The sequence below is a fragment of the Bactrocera dorsalis genome, chromosome 4, assembly GCF_023373825.1.
Source record: "Bactrocera dorsalis isolate Fly_Bdor chromosome 4, ASM2337382v1, whole genome shotgun sequence".
In the NCBI taxonomy this organism is placed as follows: domain Eukaryota; kingdom Metazoa; phylum Arthropoda; class Insecta; order Diptera; family Tephritidae; genus Bactrocera; species Bactrocera dorsalis.
Genome location: NC_064306.1, coordinates 53,071,789 through 53,097,936, shown reverse-complemented (window position 1 = coordinate 53,097,936; position 26,148 = coordinate 53,071,789). Strand labels below are relative to the sequence as shown.

The 26,148-nt window shown below is 34.3% G+C and overlaps 1 protein-coding gene across 3 annotated transcripts; it reads right to left on the bottom strand.

Moving 5' to 3' along the window:
* Window positions 1–500: 500 nt before the first annotated feature.
* On the bottom strand, window positions 501–25,580 carry LOC105224377 (alanine aminotransferase 1). 3 transcript variants are annotated; one of them, XM_049454769.1, is made up of 8 exons: window positions 25,424–25,580; window positions 17,732–17,939; window positions 16,986–17,217; window positions 2,446–2,535; window positions 2,119–2,378; window positions 1,487–2,051; window positions 1,165–1,423; window positions 501–1,093 (listed from the first exon to the last, which is right to left on the bottom strand). In XM_049454769.1, the coding sequence occupies exons 1-8, from the start codon at window positions 25,563–25,565 to the stop codon at window positions 945–947; spliced, it is 1,905 nt and encodes a 634-aa protein (XP_049310726.1). In that variant the 5' UTR covers window positions 25,566–25,580; the 3' UTR covers window positions 501–944. The 3 variants fall into 3 exon arrangements, with proteins under 3 accessions (XP_049310726.1, XP_049310728.1, XP_049310727.1); XM_049454771.1 differs by lacking the exon at window positions 25,424–25,580 and adding an exon at window positions 25,227–25,362; XM_049454770.1 differs by lacking the exon at window positions 25,424–25,580 and adding an exon at window positions 21,762–21,876.
* Between the last annotated feature and the right edge of the window lie 568 nt (window positions 25,581–26,148).

Genomic DNA, 26,148 nt, shown 5'->3' with positions numbered 1-26,148 from the left:
TTGGTGGTAATTTTTTTAATTTTTCCTTCTGGTATTAAAAATTAAATACAGTTTTTGGGATTAAAACTCTTTTTCAATATCAAATTTGGTTTTAATTCTTTTATAATTATTCATACTATACTATTAATACTCTTTTTTGAATTCAAAATTTGAAAAAATGATTTCTAATTAAGATTTTCGGGATTACAAAATAAATAAATTAAATTTGATAAAAAAAAAATGTGTGCATTTTATTTGTATTTCAAATTAAAAATAGGAAAATTATTAAGGATTTTCGGCACTACAAAAAAAAATTAAAATTGATAAAATTATTTTCAATAAATTGTTTGCAACCCTGTTTCTCACTAACATTAAAAAACACAATTTTTCCCATTTATAATTTTTTTTATTCAATACTTTCAAAACTTGTATACAAAACGTTGTGTAAACGGCTACATTATTCTTCTTAATATCAGACAATTACACCAATAAGCAAAGCCAATGTAAAATAAAACCACAAACACTTTTCATGCAATTTAATATTTCTTCTCAATCAAAATTTGGCAAATTCACAATACAAATATGTGTATATATTTTCAGTTTTCCAATATTTTACTTTTATAACTTTAGCTACAACAATGTAAAAACTAACAATCTTTTAACTAATACATTTTTACGAACCTATGTATGTATGTATGTATATTTTTTACAAGTACACATCTTTTAATTTCTTCAATTATATATTTTAAGCAATAACTCTCCTGCCTTTAATTTAGTCTAAGCGCTTACTAATTACTTTATTTTATAAAAATGTTGAAAATAACACAATAAAACAATCGCAAATCGTCCAAAACACACAACGCCATCAAATAGTAATTATGTTGCAACGCCACAACATTGCCATGCCGCATGCCGCATTTCTTGTATATCACTTGGCTGCCCTATTTCGTGCGCAAAAATACAGTTTACTTGTATTTCTTCATGAAGTCGGCGTGGAAGGTCTGGAATTTGTCCAACATGATTTTCAGCTTGTCGGTTTGTGGCAGAATTGTGGTGCGGAAGTGATATGTGCCCTCCTTTTGGCCGAAACCGCTACCGGAAACAATGCAAATGCCTGCAAGATTTCATAAAAAAAAAGGATTTTATAAAAAGTGTATCAAACTTATACACAATGAGTACACTAACCAGTTGATTCCAGCAATTCAAATGCATAGAAGGTATCGGGTGGCATGTTCTTCGCCTTAGCTGCCGCAATGGCCTTTGGTGGTATGACGATTTGCGGGAAAGCGTACATAGCGCCCTGCACCACATTCACCTTGAAGCCTTCGAAGCTGTTGAATGTTTTGTACACCAACTCGGCGCGCTCTTTGAGCGCATCCAAAACAGCATCCCTTTCGGCAACATATTGCTCATATGAGGGTTCGCCCTTCTCTGGTGGATAAACCTACAAAAATTAAGGTATATAATAAATAACAGTAATGTCACAAAATTTTAGCCTTTCACTCACCAAAGCGCTCACCGCCACCTGACCGGCGGTGGTACTGCACAGCGACGCCGTTATCGATTTCGTTAGCATAGCTTGTACTTGTGGACACATATTTAGCACCTCCATGTAACCACCACGTATGCCACATTCACCCAGATAACCCTTCGATGTGGACAAGAAGCTGCACAATTCCATTTCTCTATAGGGCGAACCCATCTCGTAGGCGACACTCTTGAAGGAGTAGAATTTCGAGTTCGGGTCGTAGATATTCGCCTGATACACTTCATCGGCTAGCAACAGCAGCTTGTGTTTATGCGCGAATTTGATGACGTCAACGATATTTTCACGTGTTAACACCTGACCGGTGGGATTGCCTGGGTTGATGACGACCAGCGCACGTGGTTCGCTTGTCTTGCGTGCTTCATTGTAGGCGCGTTCCAGTTCGGGCACCTCCAAACTCCAGTTTTGCTCTTCATTCAGGTAGTAACCGATGCGGGTCATGGCGTATTCGGAGATCGTGGCCGAATAGAGTGGATATTGTGGTATTGGCACCATCACGCCGGGACGTTTGCCGTCAACCTTAGCGCTGCAAAAATAAAAAAAAATTTATACAATAAGTTTTTTATGTTGCAGAGGAAAGTGGAGATGCTCACCGCACAAGTGAGAGTATGCTTTTGATGCCGGGTGAGGCACCACCAGTCAGATATATATTCTCCCAGTTGGTTGGAATGCCATCACGCTTCTCGATGAAGTCAGCCACTTGGCGGCGTATCACTTCGATGCCAGCGGAGTCGGTGTATGAGCCGACGGATTGACCTTGGCAGCCATCTAAGATGATGCGTGCGCGTTTCTTCACATCCTCAGGGTAGGCGGGCGAGTCGAAGAGACTTGTATCGAATGTAAGCGCGAGCAGCTGTGCGAGGAGAGTAGAACAAAATGTTGTAGAATGGGTGCTATTAGTTTCTGCTTTGAAATGTTACCTGTCTCAGGAACGTAATAGGCTTTTGTCCCATAGCATGACAATCTCCAATGTTGGCGCGTATCACTTGGTCGAAAGGTTTCTTCACACCCTGCAAAAAAAGGCAATACAAAAAAAAATATTTAATATTAATCAAAATATTATCTTAAAGAAATTAAAAATTTATATTTTTTCATCACAAAAAAAGACACTTAACAGAAAAATGGATCGAAATGGAAAATAGTTCATAAAACCTTTTCGGAATAATACTTATGTATATATATTTGTTGTGATTGTAATGAAGTTCTTTTAAACATCATCGTAACTTCCAAAAATTTTGCTATTTCGTTGAACTTGATCTAAGGAAGTAAGTCAGGTTGAGTTTGTTGCAAAAGTCTTTTGTTTCAAGTTAATTTTTAAGGGTCGTACCTAGTGGGGAAATTGAAAGCAATCGACGTTTTTTTTTTTCAAAACAATTTTTTTTAAATTTGGATAAGTGATTACTGGAGGATGAAGCTATGTGTAGAAGCTCATGCAAGTGAGGAAAGTTCTCTGAGTGCCATTCACTTCACAATGGTCAGAAACGATTTTACATATGGCTCCAGCAGCTCACAACTTCCGGTCTTAGACCAAGTATGCTCTGGATAGCCAAAAACCATCCGTTTGAAGGCGAGCTAAAATGAAAAGGCGAACCATCCCTCCCCAGGGTTGTGGACTGGCTTTGGGACCCGCCACGTAAAAAGCTGACATCACCGCTGTCTAAAAAGTACGATGGACGGGACAATGACTGAGGCAAGTAGGTTCTTGTGGCATTTACTATAATGGCCAAATTCGGTGTGGGATTCGTGGTGAGAGAGACTCCGTCGCCGAGTATGAACGTCTAGCTACAATCCCCAAACATCCTCAAATGAGTTGAGGCTGATCGACTTCACCAAAGGCTGAAATATGGCTATCAGTAGTACAAGATTCCAGCATAAAAAAAGTCATCAACCTGTCTTCGGATCGAAAGGCCACCAACCAGATCAAGATGTTGTGATAGACGAAAGACATGTATCCACTGTTTTAGACGAGCATACGCTTCGAGGTCCTATCATTGACTCGGACCACTATCTTATTCAAGTCAAGATTCGCACCCGCCTCTGTGCAGCAAAAAACGCACGTCAACAAACACAAGGAAGGTTCGACGTCGAGAATCACAACAGACAGTAGAACGAGTTTTTACTCGACTTGCTCTCCTGCTCTCTGAGAGCACTCGGCAGCAACTCAGTATAAAGAAACTGTCGAACGGCAGTTCAAGCTCCATACGTACAGCTGCAAACAAAGCCATTGGTTTTCAGAAAAGGCAAATGAACAGCTGGTGCGATGAGGAGTGCCGTGTCGTAGTGAAGAGAAAACAGACTGTTATATCGCAACGTTACAATCGACCACAACAAGTACGGGATGGAATAGATATCGAGAGTTGAAGGGGGAAGCGAGACGCATTTGCAGACAGAAAAAAAGAGGCCGAAATGCGTGAGTAAGAAGAGTTTGGCAGGCTGGACTCCTATTCAAAAATTCTACAAAAAAATGCGGCGGCTAATAGAAGGTTTCAAGACCGGAGCATACTCAAGTAGAACCCCCAAGGGTGATCTAGTGACCGATGCCCAGAGCATACCGTAATTATGGAGGGAACATTTCTCCAGCCTGTTGAATGGCAGTGAAAGTAACACCAGGTGATGGTGAACCTGATACCCACAAACAGACGTCAGTGGTAGGAAAATCTGGAGACCTGTCAGTTCCTTCGGACATTGGGGTTTAAAAGAATTTTTGTTGTATTGCGTGCGGTGTTATCTAAACATTAACCGTCAGAATCATTTTCACACAATCGCGAGTAAACGTATTGAGCCGTCGCTGTCACTTGTTGGTCATACTCGTAAAATGCGATTTCATAGATATAGAATAGATTTCATGTTTTCCAAGTATGACTATGACTTATGATTATGATTAAACTGAATTATGGTTTCCAAAATATGTCAAACTATATATTTAGAAATCGACATAAAATATGGCCCACCCTATATCTCATATACGGTACATACATATTCCCCTTTCCACAAGGAGTTATATTCAAGTTCAGTATTAAATTGATAAGAATGCTTCTCTCAAGTGCACTCATATTTTTCTTCAAAATACCGTTAAATTATAACATGGCGTGAAGATTTGTGTATAAGTGTGTCCAAAAAACCAACAGAGCTGATATTTTTACTCACTATCAGAACGCGATAAGAGGTGGCTGATTAAACAACATAAAAGAAAGTGGAAAATAAATATTTAATGCCAAAGTGCAATCAGCAAACATAGTATCATGCGAATATCTCAAATGGTGAATAGGTACTTTGTTTCGACATTTAATTTTTGTTTGTTTTCTTATTAGACTTATTAAAGTGTATGCAATGCCTTTGTCACATCACCAACTTGAAAGAAATCTTCGGCTTCAGCTCACCTATATCTCGACATTCGGCCGATTGATCGTCAGTTTGCGGGTCGTAATCATAGATCCAAGACTCATAGCCAGTAATAATTAACACCTGACCTCATTCAATATATTTTTATCTAGTTATGAACTAGTTCGATTTTCGTTATATTTTCAGTATTTGATATGATGTTCACATTACAATCTCTCTAAGTGATTTAAAGTGTGACTGACAGAAAGACTAAAAATTTCACAGCACTATGCGAATGAAATTAATATCAGACATATCAATTAAAACCACAAATCAATGAATTGTAAAATGGTAAATATACTATATACATAAATGAATATATTATTTTTTGTTACATCTTTATATTTATTCAATTTATTATGAGTCCAGTGTGTGAAAAGTGTTAAGTTTCAGAATATTACAAAACTCACATTCAAATGACCTGTTCATTATACCATACACAAGTTTTAGAGCATATAGTATATCATTTTTACAACAAATGACTTCAGTAATGTGTATTTTGCGATAAATTTGAATTCGAGTTGCGCCATTTGACTTTGGAAAGATAAGATTTTGTACTAAACGAATTTCTCAGAGAGTTTTTCTTCAACAAAGTCGAATACCCGGCCAGCCCGCTGAAATAGATAATAGAGTATATGTTCCTGATACTGTAACATCAAATTACACAAATTTGGTTTTGCCAACTGTTTGGAACAAATTAAATAATTTTGGAAACAGCAAAAAGCCTGATATAACCGATTAACCTAATGGACCGAATTTCCATTGGCGATCCATTCTGAAGATTATGTTTACTGTTGTTGTGGATCAATTAAGACAAGGTCAAGGAAAAATAGGCATAGCCGCATGAGCCGGTGCAAAGGATTGACGGTTAGTAAAGTTTTACTATATGTTTGATTGGCAGGAAATTTTCTGCTTTGAGCTTTTTATACCCTGAACAGGGTATATTAAGTTTGTCACGATGTTTGTAACACCCAGAAGGAAGGGTCGGAGACCCTATAAAGCATATATATAAATGATCAGTATGTCGACCTGAGTCGATTTAGCCATGTCCGTCTGTCTGTCCGTCTGTCCGTCTGTCTGTCTGTATATATACAAACTAGTCCCTCAGTTTTTAAGATATCGTTTTGAAATTTTGCAAACGTCATTTTCTCTTCAAGAAGCTACTCATTTGTCGGAACTGCCGATATCGGACCACTATAACATATAGCTGCCATACAAACTGAACGATCGGAATCAAGTTCTTGTATGGAAAACTTTCACATTTGACAAGATATATTCACGAAATTTGGTACAGATTATTTTTTAAGCCAACAATGTAATATCCGAAGAAATTGTTCATATCGGATTGCTATAGCATATAGCTGCCATACAAACTGAACACATAATTACTAACAGAAATACACCTGTGAAGGGTATTTAGCTTCGGTGCAACCGAAGTTAACGTTTTTTCTTGTTTCATTTGAACTCATAATTTCGACCTTTGGAAAAAATCAATCGCCCACAAGTGTCTAACTTTGACTAATAGAAAAGGAGTTTTAAGCCATTTGGATAACGACATGCCATACACATCGATAGCCATGCGTTATAAGCGCCTGGAGGCATAGTTTATGGGCTCTTAAGCATTCTCGTTAGAGTCTGGACCAAGCACCACCTGTTCCTATCTATAGCGAAAGTGCTTGCTGGTGAAAAATTAAAATCTATTGTCGCAGTTACCGAGAGGGACGATGGTTTCTATTAGAGAGATATTATTACTTCCATAGACTTTAATGGGATCATTGTAACTATCCTAAATAAAACCTTAAATTTAATGAAAATATTATTTATTTCTTTTAACTAGTCTATATATTATATATGATAAATAATCAGCAGAAGTGTTTCATATAAAAACAAATTCATGAAAATATAATAATGATTCCAAAATTAAACAATCGTACTTTGAGCAGAAAATTTTGTTGTTAATTACTTGATAATATTCGGATTTTTTGGTTTATTAATAAGCTACTTTGTGTACTAGATGATAGTAAAATAATTAAAATTTCGATCTCTTGGTAACAGTGATTCAGACTGATGAAATCCAGCTTCCTTTCATCTCCAGCCGAGTTTTTGCATTGAAACGTAAAGAGCTTCATATATATACTTCAGATAGTATACGTATACATATATAATTTAATTGCTATATTGCTTTAACATCGGTTGATAAGAAAATTATTTTCATCACATTTTTACTAATTATGCTGCCATTTTTAATGAAATGCCTGGCCGGTTGTGTCCAAGTAGTTCTATAAATACTCAATAAGTGTTTGCCAATCGAATTTCTTTATCAGCATTTGACACTATTTTTGATAAAATAAGCCTGTTGCCGTGGCGTGCTGTTTTATGACAGTCAAACAATGTGTTATAGAATAGTAAGAGAGTGCTTACATATAGGTGTGTATGTATGTATAAATACTCTTTAACTTACTAGTTATATGGGGATAATTAGTTTTGTTGTTTTGGAAAAAATCTCCAATTTCTAAGTTAATGTCGGGAGTATTCTTTATATAATATAATAGTATCTATGTACGTATATACATACATATGTGTGCTAATAAAACCTTAATAGCCTTTTCATACCACAAGAAATTTCTCCAATATCATTAACAAATAATCAGGACAATTTTTGTAAAATTTTGTTATGACAAAAACAACTAAGTACTTTATTCATTTTGATTTCATTTCATTTAATACATATGCACATTTGTCCATAGTTACCTCTGTACCCTGGCTTATATGCTTTTATACGCTTAATTAGTATTTAATATGCTTATGACTTTATGATGTTTTGATATTTTTTTATCAGCGTAATTACTTGTATACATATTCGTTTATGTAAGTACATACTTATAATATATATGCGCATACAATGTTTAGTGTATACACCCATATCCTAAATCGATCCCATCATGCATTGACTTTGTGACATTTTAATTACGTAATTATATGACAGCAAACGATCACGCCAATATCTAAGACACCGCCAACAACAACATCAACTTGTTTACGAATGATATAAACATGTACACATATATGTATGTATTCTATATTGCAGTTATGTGTGTAGTTTATGGACTGCCGGCAATAAAGTCTTTTTATACTTTCATATAACAACCACACTTTTGGAAGCTTTATTGGAATTTAAGTGATGGGCGTGCCAGTTCAATAAGCTTATACAGTGGTACAAAGGGACATGCCATATATACATACATAAGTATGGAGCATATAAAGAAAGTAGATTCGCTGTCACTTATATAAAATATATTAATAATTAGCTATAATGGTTATTTTAAACTACTTTCCGATGAGTTGACATTTGAATATAACTATACATATGTACATACATATGTATATACGAACTTAACTGCCCGTCTTTTGACAGCTGCCATTCTAGAAATTAAAGATTCATAAATACAATACAACTTACATAGCACCATCAACATATCAAAAAGCTTTTAGAAGCCTTTTAAGGAAATTACATTTTCTATCTTTCAAAGCAATAAAATTGATGGAATTGTTATATATTTATTAAAGATACACTCCCCTGAAGTAAAATGGTGTAATTTTGCAATGGAATTTTTCCAACAATTCAATTGAATTAGCTCTTGATGCACTAAGTGATTATTATCCTTTTAGAAATTCAATATTTATATATATGTATATATATATATATGTTTGTATATACAAGCATTGGTGATTCTCTGAAAGCCACTGAAAGGTGTTATTACGTATAGTAACTCAAACTAGGAACATTAGGGTGCTTAAACAAATTTTTTTAAATTTTTTTTCAACTCTTACCCCCTCAAATGTTAGGGATTGAATAAAAAAAATCCTCGCTCAAGCCAGGCGCTGTAGCTTAACTCCAAGGGGTCGCTTTTGTTTTTTAGTTTCCTATTCATTTAACATAGTAATTTTCGTTTTTTCATTCAAACTAAAATTTCACCAATTAATTATCGTTTCGCAAAAATAACCATCACATATTCGACATTGACTTAATTCAGCGAATTAAGAGACAGGGGCTACACTGGCTAGGTCATGTCATGCGAATGGATGAAAACACTCCATCTCTGAGAGTATTTCACGCAGTACCCAGCCGGGGATGCAGAGGAAGAGGAAGACCTTCACTCCGTTGGAAAGATCAGGTGAAGAAGTACCTGGTTACACTTGGAATACCCAATTGGCGCCCAACTGCGTAAGCGTAAGGAAGAAGAAATAGGGTTTTCACAAAAAAAAAATGTGAAAAAATATATTTTTTGCTTTGTCAAGTGTTCCAGTTAAATAAGTTCAAACAGAGTATCGTTTAAATTGGGTGGAGTGATTATTCGGAGGAAAATCGTTCGATAGCATTTTTACTGCTTTTAAAAATGTTTATTTTGTTAATGACTTTTCAGTTCTATGAATTTCAAAAGTAATATAGATGGAATGAGAATCATCCATTTTTTAAGTAAAATTCGACATTTTTTAAGGTTTGCCACTTTGTTAAAAACTTTTTTTTTTTAATTTGATGGGTCATTGTAGAGGCAATACACAACAGACTAATAATATTTCTTATTTTTTTATTTTCAACCACAGTGATGGTCGGAATCCCGGTGGACGATTTTTTAGTAATATTGGGAAATATTGAATAAGCCACTAAAAATTAACTTTTAGAGTTTTTTTGTGTGAATTCATTAATTATATATATGATATGTATATAGATTTCTTTAAAAAAAATTCCAAACTTTACCTTTTTAAGGCGATCTCACTGGGTGGGCACCGAATTTAATAATTGATAACAAAAAATAGAACAACATATTTTTTACGGTTTAATATTACACTATGCAATGGCAAAACAAACATAGGGTGGAGAAAATGGATTTAGAAGAACTATGTGGAAGTATAAAAAGGAATTAGTCCTTCAGTCTCTTATGTACTTATGTATTATATGGTTAAGATAAAATCATGTGTATCGAAAGTCGTAATAGACTAAATCATTAAATACCTATGTACATATGTATATACAAGTAAATATATACTAACATATATACACACATATTTGTACAGTACAATAAGAGAGCTAAGGCAACAAGGATAATAAATAGAGAGCAACTAAAAACATAATGTGGCAAGAAAAGTGCAGCGCAGTTGCAAAGGCACTGGAATAGCTTAAGCTAATTGCATATGAAATGCTTTCTGATGCAAACAAACCCACTTCACGTACTTAACCAAATACGTCAATTAAAGCGCCATAGAAAATTTTCCACTTGGCCACCTTGAAACGAGCAACGGCACTTGCACCCAAGTGCAAGTATTTCGCACCGAATGATTTGTCATCAATGAAAAGTCGCGTTTGCCGGCAAGTGTGGTGTCAAAATATCACCATTGCGAGCAACATATACCACACACTCATGTATGTATATGTGCCAATGCTGTTGAAGCACACCCATAGCTTGCATTAGCAAAGAAAAGACCATATTTATATATGTAAATGTGCTCTCTTGAAGAGAGTGTATAAAATTGGCGTCATCGGTTGAAGTGCGATAAAGGGACGAGGTAAATAACCCCACATGCAACGTCTGCTTAAGACGACATGACGCATAAAGTTGTTGCTTTTGTTTGTTTTTTCGCCTGTTTGTTGTTTTGCTGCTTGCTTCTGCGCATGTTGCCAACAAACATATGTATGTATGTATTTGTAGCTATACATATAAATATGTGAGTGTATGTGCATACATATTTACGTTGAAGACGTGGTGTTTAAGTGTTGTGGCACAATAAATTAATGATTGGCCAAATTGTTGCATGATGGTGAGGCATTCGATGAAAACTCGAACATAAGCAACATAAACATGCTTACTTACATACATATGTACACTGGTGGATTAAGTGCGGACATTAATGAGCGCCCACAATGTTGGGGGTCAAGAAATCATTGATTATTTTATAGTTCGCTATTGAAGTCATTCAGTGGTGGATTTTGAACAATTTTGTTGTTTTGGAGATACATATGCTTTTGTTTTCGATTTTTGTTTTTTTGGTTTTGTGCTAAAAAATGTTCTTTCTAGCAGGTGTGAGTTCAATTAAAATGCTTCTGTGCTTAGTTTGTATACGGAGTAGTGTTTTGGGACTTAAAATTTTCAATAGTTCGACCGTTCCAAGCGTCATCGCTTCAGTCAATGGCCTCTTCAAAAGTTCCAAGAAGATCCGACGTTTTCGAGACAAATTTTGTTCAGCTATGAGTCCCATTTCTGGCTCAACGAGTATGTAAACAATCGAAAAGGTCATATTTGGGACAAAGAGCAACTTGGAGAAGCTCAAGAGCTGCCATTTAATCCAAGAAAAATAACGATTTGGTGTGGTGTGTGAGCCGGTGGAATTATCAGTCCATAATTCTTCGAAAATGATACCGGTGAGGCCGTAACTGTCGATGGTGACTTTTATCGCGCCATGATAACCGACTATTTGATGTCTGAAATTAAAGCTCGTGATCTTGGCGACATTTGGCTTCAACAATACGTTGCCTCTTCCCACACATCGCATCAACCAATGGACTTATTGAGAGATCACTTCGGTGAGCAGATAATTTCACGTTTTGGAAAGGCCGATTAGCCACAAAGGTCTTGTGATGTTATACCGTAAGACTTTTCCTCAGGGATATGTGAAGTCTAAAGTCTATGCGGACAATTCCACTTCGATTCAGGCCTTGGAGCAAAACATCACGAATGTCATTCGCCAGTTACCAGTCGAAATGCTCGTTCAAGTCATCGAAAATTTCACTCATTGGATGGACGATCTGAGACGTCGCCACGACCAACATTTGAGAGAGATAATCTTCGAAAAATAAATGACAAAGAATGTTCTTTCGAATGATAATAAACATTCCCTATTAAATTTGAAATTTCTGTGTTTTTTCTAGAAAAAAAGTAGGGAACCTCGAAACCGTAGGTAAATTTCGTGAAGATGTCAAAGAAAAATATTTTTCTTTTAATAATTTGAGTTTGATAGGCCAGTTTGCACTGTAGCTACATATATGCTTTAGTGGTCCGATATCGGCGGTTTCGACATATAGGCAGCTATTTGGGCAGAAAAGGACGTCTGCAAAATTTATACTCGATATTTCAAAAACAGTCAAAAAGAGGTACAGATGGACATAGTAGATAAATCGGCTCGCCACACTGATCATTTATATATACATATGTACATATAATATAATTATCTTATTGACCTAGCAAAAATCCCGTGAGTGCACTAATTCAAGCATGACGTTAGACATATTTTACATCAATTCGAAGCAATTTTCCTTTCTCTTATTCTTTTATACGTACATATGTAAATACATATGTGTAAACGCTTACTTATATGGGTAATTTGTATTTATTGGTCTTTATTTCAATGTCACGACAATTTAAAAAGCTCAATTTGGCATCGCATGATGGGGATTAGCTTTGTAGTACATTTCTCGGATTCCCTGACATGTATACAAAGATGTTACACATACATATGATATTTGTTTATATAAAATTTTTTTTTTTGCTATAAAAAGTATGGTAATTCTTGCCCTAGCTTCAAGCAAAATGTATCAACCCCTTAGTTAAAACATTGAATCGATTTTATTTACCATTTACTCTCACTTTACAAAACAAACAGCCAAAGCGAAAGTAATATGCTAAATTTACTGAGTAACCGTAAACAATCTCAGCTTAATTTGACTCACTCGCTGCCTCACATTTTATGCAAATTCAAGATTAATGACCGGCAATAAGCGCAAAATGAGCAAATAGTCAAATGCAAATGAGTTTTGGCAAAGAAAAGCAAAGTAATAAGGCGAAATAATGAAAAAATTACGTATTCGTCAATGTGATTACATGCGGTAATGCCATTTGAAAGCATTTTACAGCCATCTCAGCTGGCAGTAAATGTCTGCTATTTAATATACGAGTATATGCATAAAACTACTTATGTTTGCGTGTGTGTAGGTGTGTCGGTGAATGAATGCATTAAAGTATAGTAGATGCCTGCACATTTCTGTAATTACTTGTGGATACCATTTTTCAACCCGAGTGCAATGTGTTAAGGTATTGTGAACTTTTGTGGCCCTACATACATGAGGACATTATTATGATCAGTATAAGCGACCAAAAAGGATTTTAGATATTGGTTCAATATTTTTTTCTAAATCTACTCAGTTCTATTACTTTCCTTATCCTCTATGCAGACTACACACTGTTCGTGCCGATTTTAAGACCTTCTTACCATACTTTTTCTACGAACAATTTCCACAAAGGACCTTAGCTACCGTGTCTTTAAGTGAAAATCAATTTTCCATTCAGTCTAAGGCAAGGAAAGGACTCAATGCGAGCGTGCCACTTGTCCTTGCCTGCGCATATGACCATTAAGACAGTAAGTATGTATTGCCTATACACTACATATATGTATGTACACATGTACAACAATAAATATTTGTAATAGTCTCCATAAGTAGACGGTCATGCTTCCGCTGAAGACGGCATTTGCGTTGTAATTTTTTGTTTTCCTATAACAGTCACGAGCTTGTGGGTGTATTAATAATAAAAATAATTAATTTTTCATGCAAAAATGTACATATGTATATATGCATGTACAAATAACTATGTATATGTATGTAAGTGGCACTTAAATTTCAATTATAAAAACAAATATCAAGAGAGACACTTATTATATTTTTCTTTTCCTAACCTAAAATAAATTAACTGAGTGAAAACAAATTCTCATAAGTAAAATGAATAGCGTAACTGTAAAATTGTTTATTGTTTTGCTAAATTCTTCACTCTGAGTATAATTTTGTGATGTTTTGCTTCTTTATATCAAACTTTAATTTTTTTTTATTTTATAAAATTAATTCGGAAAATATTGCTTCTTGGTGGAGTATCAGTATTAACAGCAATAACAATGCCAGTCCCGAAATCCAACGCAGAATAACCAACAAATGTTACTACGGACTCAGTAGGCAATTGAGAAGTAAAGTCCTCTCTTGACGAACAAGAACCAAACTCTATAAATACCTTCAGCTACATAAGTCTTGTTAGTTACATGAGGTCTAGGGCAAGTTTTCACGCGATTTCATCCATTCAACTGGAAGTTCGAAAATCTTTATATTACCCGATTGACCCGATTCAACCCATTTTTAATTTGTGTAAATTATTATCAAAGAAACATTTTCTCCGAATTTCAATAACATATCAGATAGCCAGACCGCTATTTTTGCCAAAAAGTCAGCCATACGCAGTGGGGTCCACATATTCGGAATTAGTTCCTGTAAGGGGTCATCTTCTTTCTGAGGTGTCGCCGGATCTGGCGTCGCAGTGGGCGAGTTTAAAATATTTTTTTTCCAAAAATTTCAGAATTTCTCTGTTAATAGTGTATATTTGTAACAATAAAAAATTCGAATAAAACATTTAATTTTTTATATGAAAAAAAATTGTTGAAAAAAGGCTGTATTTTACCCGAGAAAACCCATGTAACCTCTTAATAGTTATGGTTTGATTTGACAAATTTTTAGACCCGAGGTGGCATACTTCGAAGCAACTAGAAATATGCAAAAAATTGATAGGAAGTAACATCATCGATAAATAATCGCGTTCGGCTGCCGATTCGCCAATGAATTCGACACTCGAAGTTCGAATGCAACGGCGAATGAAAATCCAGCCAGCCGGAATTTCAGCATTAATGTGGATCAATTGTCGATCGTTAACCAAATATTTACTTTCATCTATCAGTATCCAAAAAATTAGTAATTGTCTGTGAAAAGCTTCTGAATAAGCTAATAAACAGTTAACATCAAGGCAATAATACGATAACAATACAATCCGCAAATATTGCTATAAATATAGCGATATAAAGATATTTCGCGAGTTCGCTTATAATTTTTCAGAGCAGCGTATACATATGTACATACGTATTTATACACCATAATTTTATAACCGCAGCGCTCAAATGTAAACACACATGGACCCAGCACCTGACGTGCTATATAACGTATGTATGTATGTACATACATATGTATGTAAGTCTAGCAACGCTAACTGGCCTTTGATTAGAACCAAGTGGGCTCTAATAAAATGCAATGCCGCAGTTGGGTAGGTATGTAAGCATACCGGTAAACTTGTTGGTGGGCAGATAAATGACGGTGATCCCCTTACGGCGTGCGGCAAATGCATCCGCTTTTCGTTTTATGTGATAAATTGTTCATTTAATTTTTGTTCTGCTGTGCTATTTTCACATTTGTTTGCGAATACATGTATCTTTGCTCTCGCAATGCAAACATAAGTATATATGTATGTATGTAAGTATGTAGATGTGTGAATATTCTAAGCAAATATTTAGACATGTTTGTTTGCTTTCAGGTTGGAATGGATATTTTGTTTTCTCGAATGATAGGTGACTTTGTATATATGTATATAATAATCTATATGTATGTGTATATGTATGTATGGTATATCACAGCGATATGAGCACACAAAGAAATAGAAATTTGTATTAAAAGTGTACTATATGATAATTTTTTTTTTTTAATTCTATATCAGTCACTTATTTTTGTTTGCATTGCACTTAAACACATATTTTTATTTAAATATGTTCGAAACATGTTCCAGTTTGTCAACAATTTCCATAAATTTATACACAAAATTAGCATAGAAACAAGAGGACAGAATTAGAACCATCGTTTAGTGAACTTTTGTAAACTAGACGCAAACTTTTTGGTACACAAACGCTTCTTGAATTGCATTTCTTTTGCGCACTAGTGTAACTGCATATACTTATGCCTCTACATTAACACCGGCTTGATATAATATGCACATACGAATGTGAATTAATGAATAATAGAACACAATTGTCAAAAGTATTGAGCGAAAAAGGGGAGCGCGTGTTTTAAAAACCAGTTTGCTTTTTATATTAGGGTATTTACGCATAAGAAAGGAAAAAAAAAATAATTATGCACAAAACAAACCGATATTAGGGTGGATTTTAAGTAACTGAAAAATAAAATTTATTAGAAAATAATATTAAATAATATAATAGTATTAAAATAAACTAACCAATACTTTCGGATATTTTATTTCAAGAAATATTCTAATTTTCACTTGTGACAGGCTTTTAATTTTTAAAGCGCGCGAAAGCAGATTTTTAGTATCATTAATCGTTTTCTAAAATCTCTCTAACGTTTTTCACACAATTTTAGCGCAAAAAAGTATTTTAGCGGATTTTTAGGTTATTGTAGCACCTTCTATCACACACCTTTCATTCTTTCATATGTATATGTACATATTATCACACGTCTCTATAATTTTATACTAATCACTTTATTATTTTTTATGGGCCTAACCCAAAAGCTAAGCTTCCCATTTCATACATCAATAATTTCAATTTGCTAAGCTTTTTTTGCCGGCTGACTTAATGAATTGCGTTTTGTGCAAATGAAACGCTCATTGAATAACTAATTAGTGTATAGCTTAGAATTGTTTTATTTTTTTATTAAATTAAGTCACATGTTTTCATTTTGCTCCCTGTTTGTATTCAAACGTATTATCATTACTTGAATTTCTCTAATATTTTTATATATAAAGATTCTATCAAATTAAAAAAAAAATAATTAAAATAAAAACAAAAATTTTTGAACATTCCGGTCTAATGTTTTGGCTAATTGGATTTTTTTTTTGGAAAAATCGAAAAATTATGCTATTTTTCTGTTACCTACATAGTTATATATTTCAATATTCCGTTAAAATAAAAAAAATCATTAAATAAAAATAAAAACATTTTTATAGCCGTTAAACAAAAAATGGGCTTTAAGCACACCTTCCTAATGTTTTGGCAAGACAGTTATACCAATTCGAATATTCACTTTCGTGTATAAATAAAAGGATTAATTGACAGCTGATCAAATGTCAAAGAGAAAATCAGCCAGGAATAAAATAAATAAAATTGTAAGGTTAAATAAGTGTTTTTAATACTAAAAGTGGTGTTTCAGTAATTTTTAACGTTTTTTATACGCTTAATTGGTTTTCTTATACAACTAAAAGCTGCAACTCACCTGCTGCAACTCCTTCTCGATTTGTCCAGCACGTATGACTAGTGGACCACGCACAGCGTACTCCAATTCGATGAATTGCGGATTTATGTTGTCTAGCGACAGACATTTGTCCGACGCGGCGGCATTATGCGACGATGACGAGGACATTTCGCGTTTGGCGTTTATGAAAGCTGCTGCCGAGAGTCTACAACTACGGCTGGTATTCGCCTGCGCGATGTTCGCTAGCGAAGCACTAAATTAGTTGAAAGAAATGAAGTAAAGTTTGTAAGTCCTTACAAAACTAGCAATTCACTAATTTTTAATTTTCTAGAAGCAAATAAGCAAGCGTCTGTTGCATGCGCGATGCGATTCGTACACTTCCACTACGTTTGTCAAATGTTTAGCGCAAAATGAAGGATTACAACGAGAACTACGAGGGCAACGGCGACGACGACACAACTCTTCCAACGCGTCTCGAGCGACTGTGTATTAAGTGTGCACAAATAGTCAAAAGTAGGCAAATCATGCGGCGCGTTAGCTGTTATGTACGAGCGTTTTCGAGCGGTGAGCGATAAAGAAAGTGTGTACAGTAAACGACAAATAACAGCGAATTAAAGTAGTGAGATAAAGCGTAAGTAATATTAATGCGATTTTACAAAGTAAGTTTTATGTATGTATATATGAGTAAAACGACTGATACGAAACGCGTTGACAAACAGAAACGTCAAAGTGAACTGCGAACTACAATTTCAACTAGGGTGGCTTACTTCCAATGGCGATAGACGGCAGTACTGATGCGATTCATGTTTTTGGCTTTTGCTTTTGTTGTTCCTCTTCCTGTTTGTTTTTGTTTTGGTATCGAAAGTTCGCTTCGCCCGTTGTCAGTGTATGTGTGTGTATTGGTTGGTGGTTGATGGCTGGTATTGGTGCTGTTAACTTTTATGTGACGCTGGAAGTTGTTGTTAGTATGAGTTGCTAAAAAATAAACAGAGAATATACGAGAAAGTAAGAAGAAGAATTAGTAAGAGAGATATAGAGAGAGAAACATGGTGATACATAAGTGGTAGTGAGCGTGTAAATATAAGTTTGAGCAAAACAAAGCTGTTTTCTGCTTTGTTTTTGTATACATAATTTTGCTTGTGACTTGACATTTAACTTTTGTGTGTTTTCTGCAAACGCCCAAACAACAATGGAAGCGCAATGCGAATATGGCGTTTGGCGGAAATGTCAAAAAATCGACATCGTATACAGCACAGTAGTGACAATTGGTTTTCGTTGAGCTTTTAGCTGAGTCACGCACCCGCAACAGCTGACGGAAGCTGCTAATGTTTGCTCTGCAGTTTTTTGAACGGGCTACTGTTCAGAGAGTACATTTTGGTTGTGCTCTCATTGCCGGCTCATTTGGCAGACAGTCAAGTATGTACATACATACATATGTACCTCTACAAATTAAAGTCAAAAAAGTCATATATGTATCTTTGGCATATGTATATAAATATACATATTTACATTTCTTTCATTGCTGATCAACAACTGCAATGTAAACAAAAAGAAATTTGCATATATTTTGGTCTTAAGAAACATTCATAAATTTTTTATAAATTTCGAAAATTTTGGCAAACGGTGCATGGCAATAAAAAATGTTTGAAAACAAAGGTACTTATATATATACATACATATCTATACAAAAAAATTCTATTAATCACTATATAACTTTTGTATTCTGTATGCATTTAAAACAAAGAAAATTTTTGTTTATATTTACTTAAGAAATGAAAATTTATATTATTTTTTTTTCACAAAATTTGTGATCCCTCGACCTTATAGAAGTAGCACGCATTGTATATATTCAAATAGGTCTGAGTATAACCTTAAATGTGCCTACTGACTGAGGCTGATTTTAGCTATTTTAAATAGTTCTTGCCATCGAAAATTTGTCAGAAAGAAAACAGCTGATGAAACAACAGCTGTTTCATATTTGCACAATGAAGAAACCTATCTAGTATATAAAATGTACTTTCTCACAGTTTTTTTAAATAAAATTTGGACATTAGGCTCCTTATACTTCCACATAAAGAACAGAGAGATTGAATACAGCCGTTGTGGGTGCGACCCAAAATCGTGAAAATAAAATTTAAAATTATAAAAAATGTCTTTAGCATAATTCAGCCCTCGGCAGGTAATTTAAAATCATCGATTATATTTGAATCTCTTCATTTTATGCAATTACTAAAAACGGGATACTTTTCTATATTTTTATATTTTTTGGAGTGTTTTGTCAAATACTTTTCTTATAGGGTCTGCCTTTGAATACTTATAGCAATACACACCCACAAAAGCGCACCACTCAATATCAATCAATACTTGTCTACTGCTAACAGATTTTACACTTGACTTTTGAGTGCTCTTCAATTTTTTGTTTGGCTTAAAAATTAGTGGCGATGTATGTACATGTACATATGTATGTATGTATGTAGTAGTATTGGTTGATAACCCACAATTATACAGACGGACATCTATACTCATATAATGTATGAATATTTAGACTACATATTAAAAAACAGTTGATATATCGCGGAACCGTATTAAGTAATTGAGGGAATAAATCATGATGAATACTCTGCACAAATTGTTTGCTCTAATGGGTATTAAACTATATATAAATTCGGGAAAATCTACATTCTTTTAACACTTTTCCGTAATATAATGATGAAAGTATGCCTTCCCAGTAACTTTGCGTAGAGGAAAAGTTTATACCTAGGTTGCCTTATTTATTTCGGGGGATGTCGACACTAGTATTGCAATCTGGAAACTCACAATTTTATCGTAAAGTTTGACTTTTTGAGAGTAGGCATACTCACTTACCTACTACCTTTTTGACATACGAGCGTATTGTGTACAGTAACTCAAAATATTCTTCTCGAGCAAAAAATAGAATTAAATCAGGAATATTTTCGCGCGTTTATTTTTTAAAACTTTCGACGTGGATTAACTGATCAAGAGTGCACAGATGAACTTAAAGCCGCTTTTTGCTGATGAAGCTCCATCAAGGATCAGAGCTTAACGAAGGTGTGGTGAATATAAGGTCGTAGATCAGTAATGTCACTAGAACAACGCAGAACAGTAAATTCTGTGTGGTACACAACTATTTGTTTGCCAATTGTCTTTCAAGAAATCAGGAAAACCAACCGGCGAAGACGGTTTACTCTTCACAACTCTTCTTGGCCTGGAAGCAAATCCGAAAGCAGCGTCTGCTGAGGTATTTTCCTAGACACCATTCCTGCAGTAACCTATTTAAAGCGGAGTATCAAGAGGTCCTTCCTTAACTATGTCGACAAACGGGGCTTAGATAACCGTTACAATAATAACAAAAACGACAAAACATCTACGGTTTCGATTAGATAAGTTCTCCGTATAGCCCTGACTTGGCACCGAATGACTTCTATTTATTCCCGTTCGTTAAAAATAAGCTAAGAGCTCAACGTTTTTCGGCACCTGAAGCGGCGGTTGATGCGTTCAAAAGGCATGTTTTGGAGATACCTCAATCAGAGTGGTAAAAGTGCTTCAACAATTGGCTCAAACGCATTCAAAAGTATATAGATCTTAATATAGCACATTTTGAAAAACAATAAAGCAATTTTCGAAGATTAAATTTTGTTTTTTTACTCGAATTCCGAAATATAAAAGGCGACCCACGCATTGCAGCTTATATTAGTTTGTCTACTAACAAATGCCTCACAAAATAAGTACAAAGTTGTAATGATTATTTGAAGGCAACTTGATAAGACTCTCTCACGCAATGTAGGTAGAGGTTTAGGTTAAGCTTCTGCAAATTTAATGATGCATGATTAAGAGTGTTCATACAGCGTTATCATTATTAGATTTTTAAATACGCTCAAACGAGTTCGAATCCTATATATATGATTTGTGTAATTAAATCAAATATTATATTTACTTATTGCGCAGTCTGACGTAAAACTTGCAAGTAAATTGTACTTTGAACTTTTCAAACCTATGAACAAAGTCAAAGTGAATTTAAAAGTGATATATAAATAAATTATTTAGGAAGTAAAGCAGTAATGTCTACATTATAAAAATGTAAGCTTCTCGAAAGTGCTTGCGATGGTTTAAAAAAATCTAAAAGTCTCTGCGTCAGAGACATTAAATTTAACATCCGTCATGGTTCGAAAAAGTTTCATAGGAATCGGTATCGAAATTGAATAATGGTGGTGGCACTGCTTATCTTTAGTTAAAGTCCTAGACCTCCGGAAAAATTTAATAATTTCCATCAAATATGGTACATAGTATTGTACTTGTGACCTTTTTTTTCAAATTCGGTCTATAATCATGCTCTACTTCCGATCTCGGGACCTGGTGAATTTGCAAATTCGACACATACCATTCTACTGACATTCCTGTGTTCCAATGCCAAAGCCTCGCGGACTTTCCATATAACATAATTTTAAATTCCACTTGATTATTTTACTTTCCATTTTTATTATTTTACTTTCCAGTATACAAATCAAGCACCAATGAATATATCGTGATAAAACTTTGCAGGAATAGTGGCTTTAAACTATGCAACCAAATATGACCAAAAATTGTTTAAATAGAACCAAAACTGTTTCAGCTCCTAGGTATCGAATATTCAGACCCCGGTACCAATAGTTGACCTTTGTTCGAAAATTTCGGTCAATGTGTGATATATATAAATGAAAATGAGGTATCATTCTTTCCTTATAATGGTACGTCTGTATATCAAAAATGGGTTGAATACTTCCCTTAGTCTCCATATACCTAATATAAAGATTTTCGAACTCCCAGGTGACTTTGTACCGCAAATATCGGCCAATATGAGAGTTAACCCACTGAAAATAAGAGAGCTCGTTTTAATCATATGAGTAACAGTGTATATTTGTGCCAAAAATGGACAAATTTGAACGAAAACTTGGCCTAGCCCTTATATAATTAATAACAAGATTTTCGAACATCCGGCTGACTTTACTCCATATGATTGGTTTTACACTTTAAAGCATTTCCCTGGTTTTGATTCTTGCAAGTTGCAAGAGTATAAAATGTTCGGTTGCACCTGAAATTAGCCCTCCTTACTTGTTTAATATAAGGTTTTGCCACCTAATAAGTTTATTTTATGTTTATTAAGTTATGACACAGTGATCTTTACGGCACATAACTAAAAAATTCAACTTTATGTTGAAATTATATTTAAAATAAAATAAAATTATGCAATAGAAATACTAAAATAAGCAGTAAAATTGTATTTTGCTCTGAATTACTCTTTTGTTTTTTTTTCTTTTTTTGTTCTTTACTTTCTCGCTACTTTATTAGCCCCCGTACTTTAAAGCAAGCTAGATTCGCTATCAATATTTATATTTACACGTGCTTAAATTGTATTTGCTCTCGTTTCTGGCCATGTTATTGCATAAGTGTAATAAAAATGTTTATTTGCATTAGAAATAAAAAAATCCCCAACCAAATAGAGATACCACCCCACGCGGTTCACATTGCAAGACAAAACATTACGCTTGACTACACAATGTATTTCTAAGTTTGACCATATGTATGTATGTGATTAAATTTTAGTGATTAAATCACATAAAATAACGAGATAAAAGCACACAAATTATTTATAAAACTCATATCTAATCAATTTTATTTGGTGCTAATTTTTTGGTAAACATTTTTAGAAGTGTGTGTGTCCAAAGCGAACCAAACGCTTCATATTTAAATTAAATTAATTATAACTTTGGTTGCATATAGACATACACATACATATATAAATATAAAATGTGGAAGAAATTCACTGGAGTAATTATAAAATATTCACTGAACAATAAATTAAAAGTCGCAGTTGCCGCTATCAGTGTGGCTTACAATGTACTCATCTAAGCTAAAAAAATTAAGCCGTAAGATACTGAGTATTTATTAGGCATTATCAAATATTGGGGGAAAAAAACGTAAAATAGACACATACATATTTTTGAAGATTTATTGATTTATGTATGTATGTATAATATACATATTATGGTATGGTATTTCATATAGGGTGCGATTCCATTTCCGTCGGTATATACTATACAAATTACTTTGCTTGAAATTTTGTCTTTCCTATGGCTTACTGCGAATCGTCCATTCATCTCTTTTACTGATGATATAATCGTAAAAGTTAAACAAACAATACCTGAAAATCATGGTGTTGGCATTGGAGGGATAGCAGAGTAGCTCAACATATCTATCAGCATATTTAATAAATGTTTTGGGTATGAAGCGTGTCAAGGCTAGAGTCATACCAAGATACCTGAATCTTTTGAAGAAAGAAAGAATACTTGAAGACGTCGGTGAGGAACCTACATTTCTGAAACGTATCATTACTGGTGACGAGATATGAGTTTATGAATATGACGTCAAAATTGTCGAACAATCTAACAAATGGCGTTCTAAAAAATGAGTCGAAATTGGAAAAACATCAATTTCGGTCAAAAATCAGGTGATGCTCATCGTTTTCTTTGATTATTGTAGTATGATTCTCAAAAAAGTCGTCAGAGGGTCATATAATGAATAAGGAATACAAATTGGTCATTTAGGACCGTCAAAGTGCAGAAAACCAATGTTTTTTTTTTTATCTACGGGTAACAAGTTACGAGTTCATTGAAGACACTAAAAATCAATCGCTGATGGCGCAGAAGGTCAACCCAGCCGAAACTTATAACAAGTGTATGGGAAGTTGTATTAACCCTGCTGTTAGGTTAAGGACCATTTGGTCCAATTTTTTTTTTTTTCTTTGTAACATGCGAAACGGGGGAACCCCTCGCCTAGTTTTTATTTTACCAGAGTTGAGTAAATAATAAAATAATAATATTTAGCAAGTATTGAACCAAACTAAATGTAAAGACTAAGATTAAATTGTTATTTTGTAAGAAAACTGCAGTATGGACCAAATGGTCCTCTAACCTAAGATTCGTAAGTTTTTTTTAACCTAACAGCAGGGTTAATAAGTACAATATTTCAATCAAATTTGGAGAACAGAAATTGACTAAGGTGACTAAAAAATGTATGCCAGTAATTCTCCGTTCATTGAGAAAACCCAGAAATCGTCTTTATATCACCTGAGATGCATAAAACAGGCAGAAAACGCAGCCAAGATAGCCAATTTCTTTTTGGTTAATAAAGGGACCACTTGGTTGATATTTTACTTATTAAAAATGTAATTCAAGTAAAAATAAATAAATTTTTTTGCAAAATTTTCAATTCCGATAAAATAGAGCACCCTGTACATAACCTGTAAATAACGTATATCACTAGATATGCACAAATGTAATCAATTGAAAATCATTCTAACACGCCTTTATACATTTTCCATTAACTAAATACTTTTATGGCCAAGCTTTCACGTCTTTAAATTCACAAATTGTCAACTGTTTTGAGGCCACACGTTTATCAGCACTTTTAAACACTCGTTGTATGCCAATCTCATAACGAACATAGCAGAAAGGTAATAAGTTGCGCAACATGTGCCGAAAAACCGCGAATGTTTCACGAAAAAGGTGGAAAATTTTAAAAATTAAAGAAACAGGTAGAAGAGAAGAAACTACAAACGTGGACGTATACACATATATACATACTTATTTATGTATAATATATATGTACATACTATATGTACGAGTATTAGTTTTCACTCTCTAAATTGTTTACTTCTTTAGCCATTTTCAATAGAAATTATTATTTTGTTATTTATACATTGTCGAGTGCCTACAAGCAATTAAGACAACAATAATTAGCGAAGAATCAACAAGAATTCTTAACGAGAACACTTAGAAATGCCAAAAGCCGGCAATCGTGACATTCCAACGCTGCGAAAACGAAAACCCCGCAGTCAGTCAAGCCAATTCAATGGCAATGCGCGTTTGACGTTATGTTTGTAGCGCTGTTTGCCGACACAGACGGACACTCAACCTGCGCGTTGCAGCCGTGATATGCTGGCAAAGTGGCAAATGGGTGCTGCACAGAAGTGGGTCAAATGCAGCTTGCATCGACAGTTTTTTCTTTTAATTTTTGCTTTCTTCTATTAACCAAACACAAGCATAGCCAAATATAATATAAGAACAATGTGAAATACAACACTTTCTCAGACAAAAAATATTGTATATATATTTCTGATTTTCTGCGTGCAAAATATTCATTTCGTTCTTTTTAATGCTTTTTTATTTTCCTTCTACATGCTAATTAGTTCACATTACTGCTCACTCGTTTTTCATGTTTGCTTTTCACTTATTTATCATTGCATTTGCTATTTTTATGCGAGCAATCGCGATAGCATTCTATCGGTGTTCACTGAATTAATTGAAGTTATTTATCTTTGATTTTGCTGTGATTTACACAAACAACTCTCTTTTTATATAAATTGTATATAGAAAGCGTAATAAAATCGATTCAGTACCCACCACGCACTACAAACGCTCCAGCTAGACTGTTGAGTACGTGGTCATTGAGGTTTGCAGTCGCCTCAAATTTAGTGACTTCGCGCTCTCTTAGCTTTGTATGGTGTTGGGTGGCATCCAAAAAGCTTTGTGCAAACGAGCGCATGTGAGTTCGCTAAAAAACAGCATATGGCCGCGTGAGCTTAGCGGAGAGTTCTGTTGGAATGCTACCAAAAATATTTCTTTAATATATGAGCAACATAAATGTGTGTGAGCACGTGTGTGTGCAGTGTACAATGAACTGAACTGTCAAACGCATCTCTAAAATATTGTTTACAAACAATAAAGTATTAAATAAAAATAGCTGAAAATGCATGGACTATGAGGTGTTTGTGTGAATTTTACTCAAAAATATAAAAATAATTCTTAAAATACACAAAATTTGGATAAAAATTATAATTAAATAATTATGGCCAATTATTCGCAAAAATTGTCTGTGAACATAATTTTTTGTGAATACATTTTTCTTGAGAAAAACTTATTGAATTGAGATATTGATGTGTAAGAAAACAAGGAAAAAGGTTAACTGTTGCTGCAGCGCAGCTTTAATACCCTTCACAGGTGCCTTTGTTAAAGCATAAAATGGTATAAAAGTCAGGGTATAGAAGAGCAGTCTTGCCTGCGGTGAACCAGGCGACGCAGCCGAAACTGACATTAGCCGTCTCAACAGATTTGTTGGTTTGTTACTG

Coding starts and splice junctions, on each gene's coding strand:
- LOC105224377 (XM_049454769.1), bottom strand. CDS start 25,565: ATGCGCTCGTTTGCACAAAGCTTTTTGGATGCCACCCAACACCATACA. Junction 17,218..17,731: donor GCCGTCTATCGCCATTGGAA/GTAAGCCACCCT, acceptor CAACTAATTTAG/TGCTTCGCTAGCGAACATCG. Junction 1,094..1,164: donor TGAATTGCTGGAATCAACTG/GTTAGTGTACTC, acceptor GAAATCTTGCAG/GCATTTGCATTGTTTCCGGT.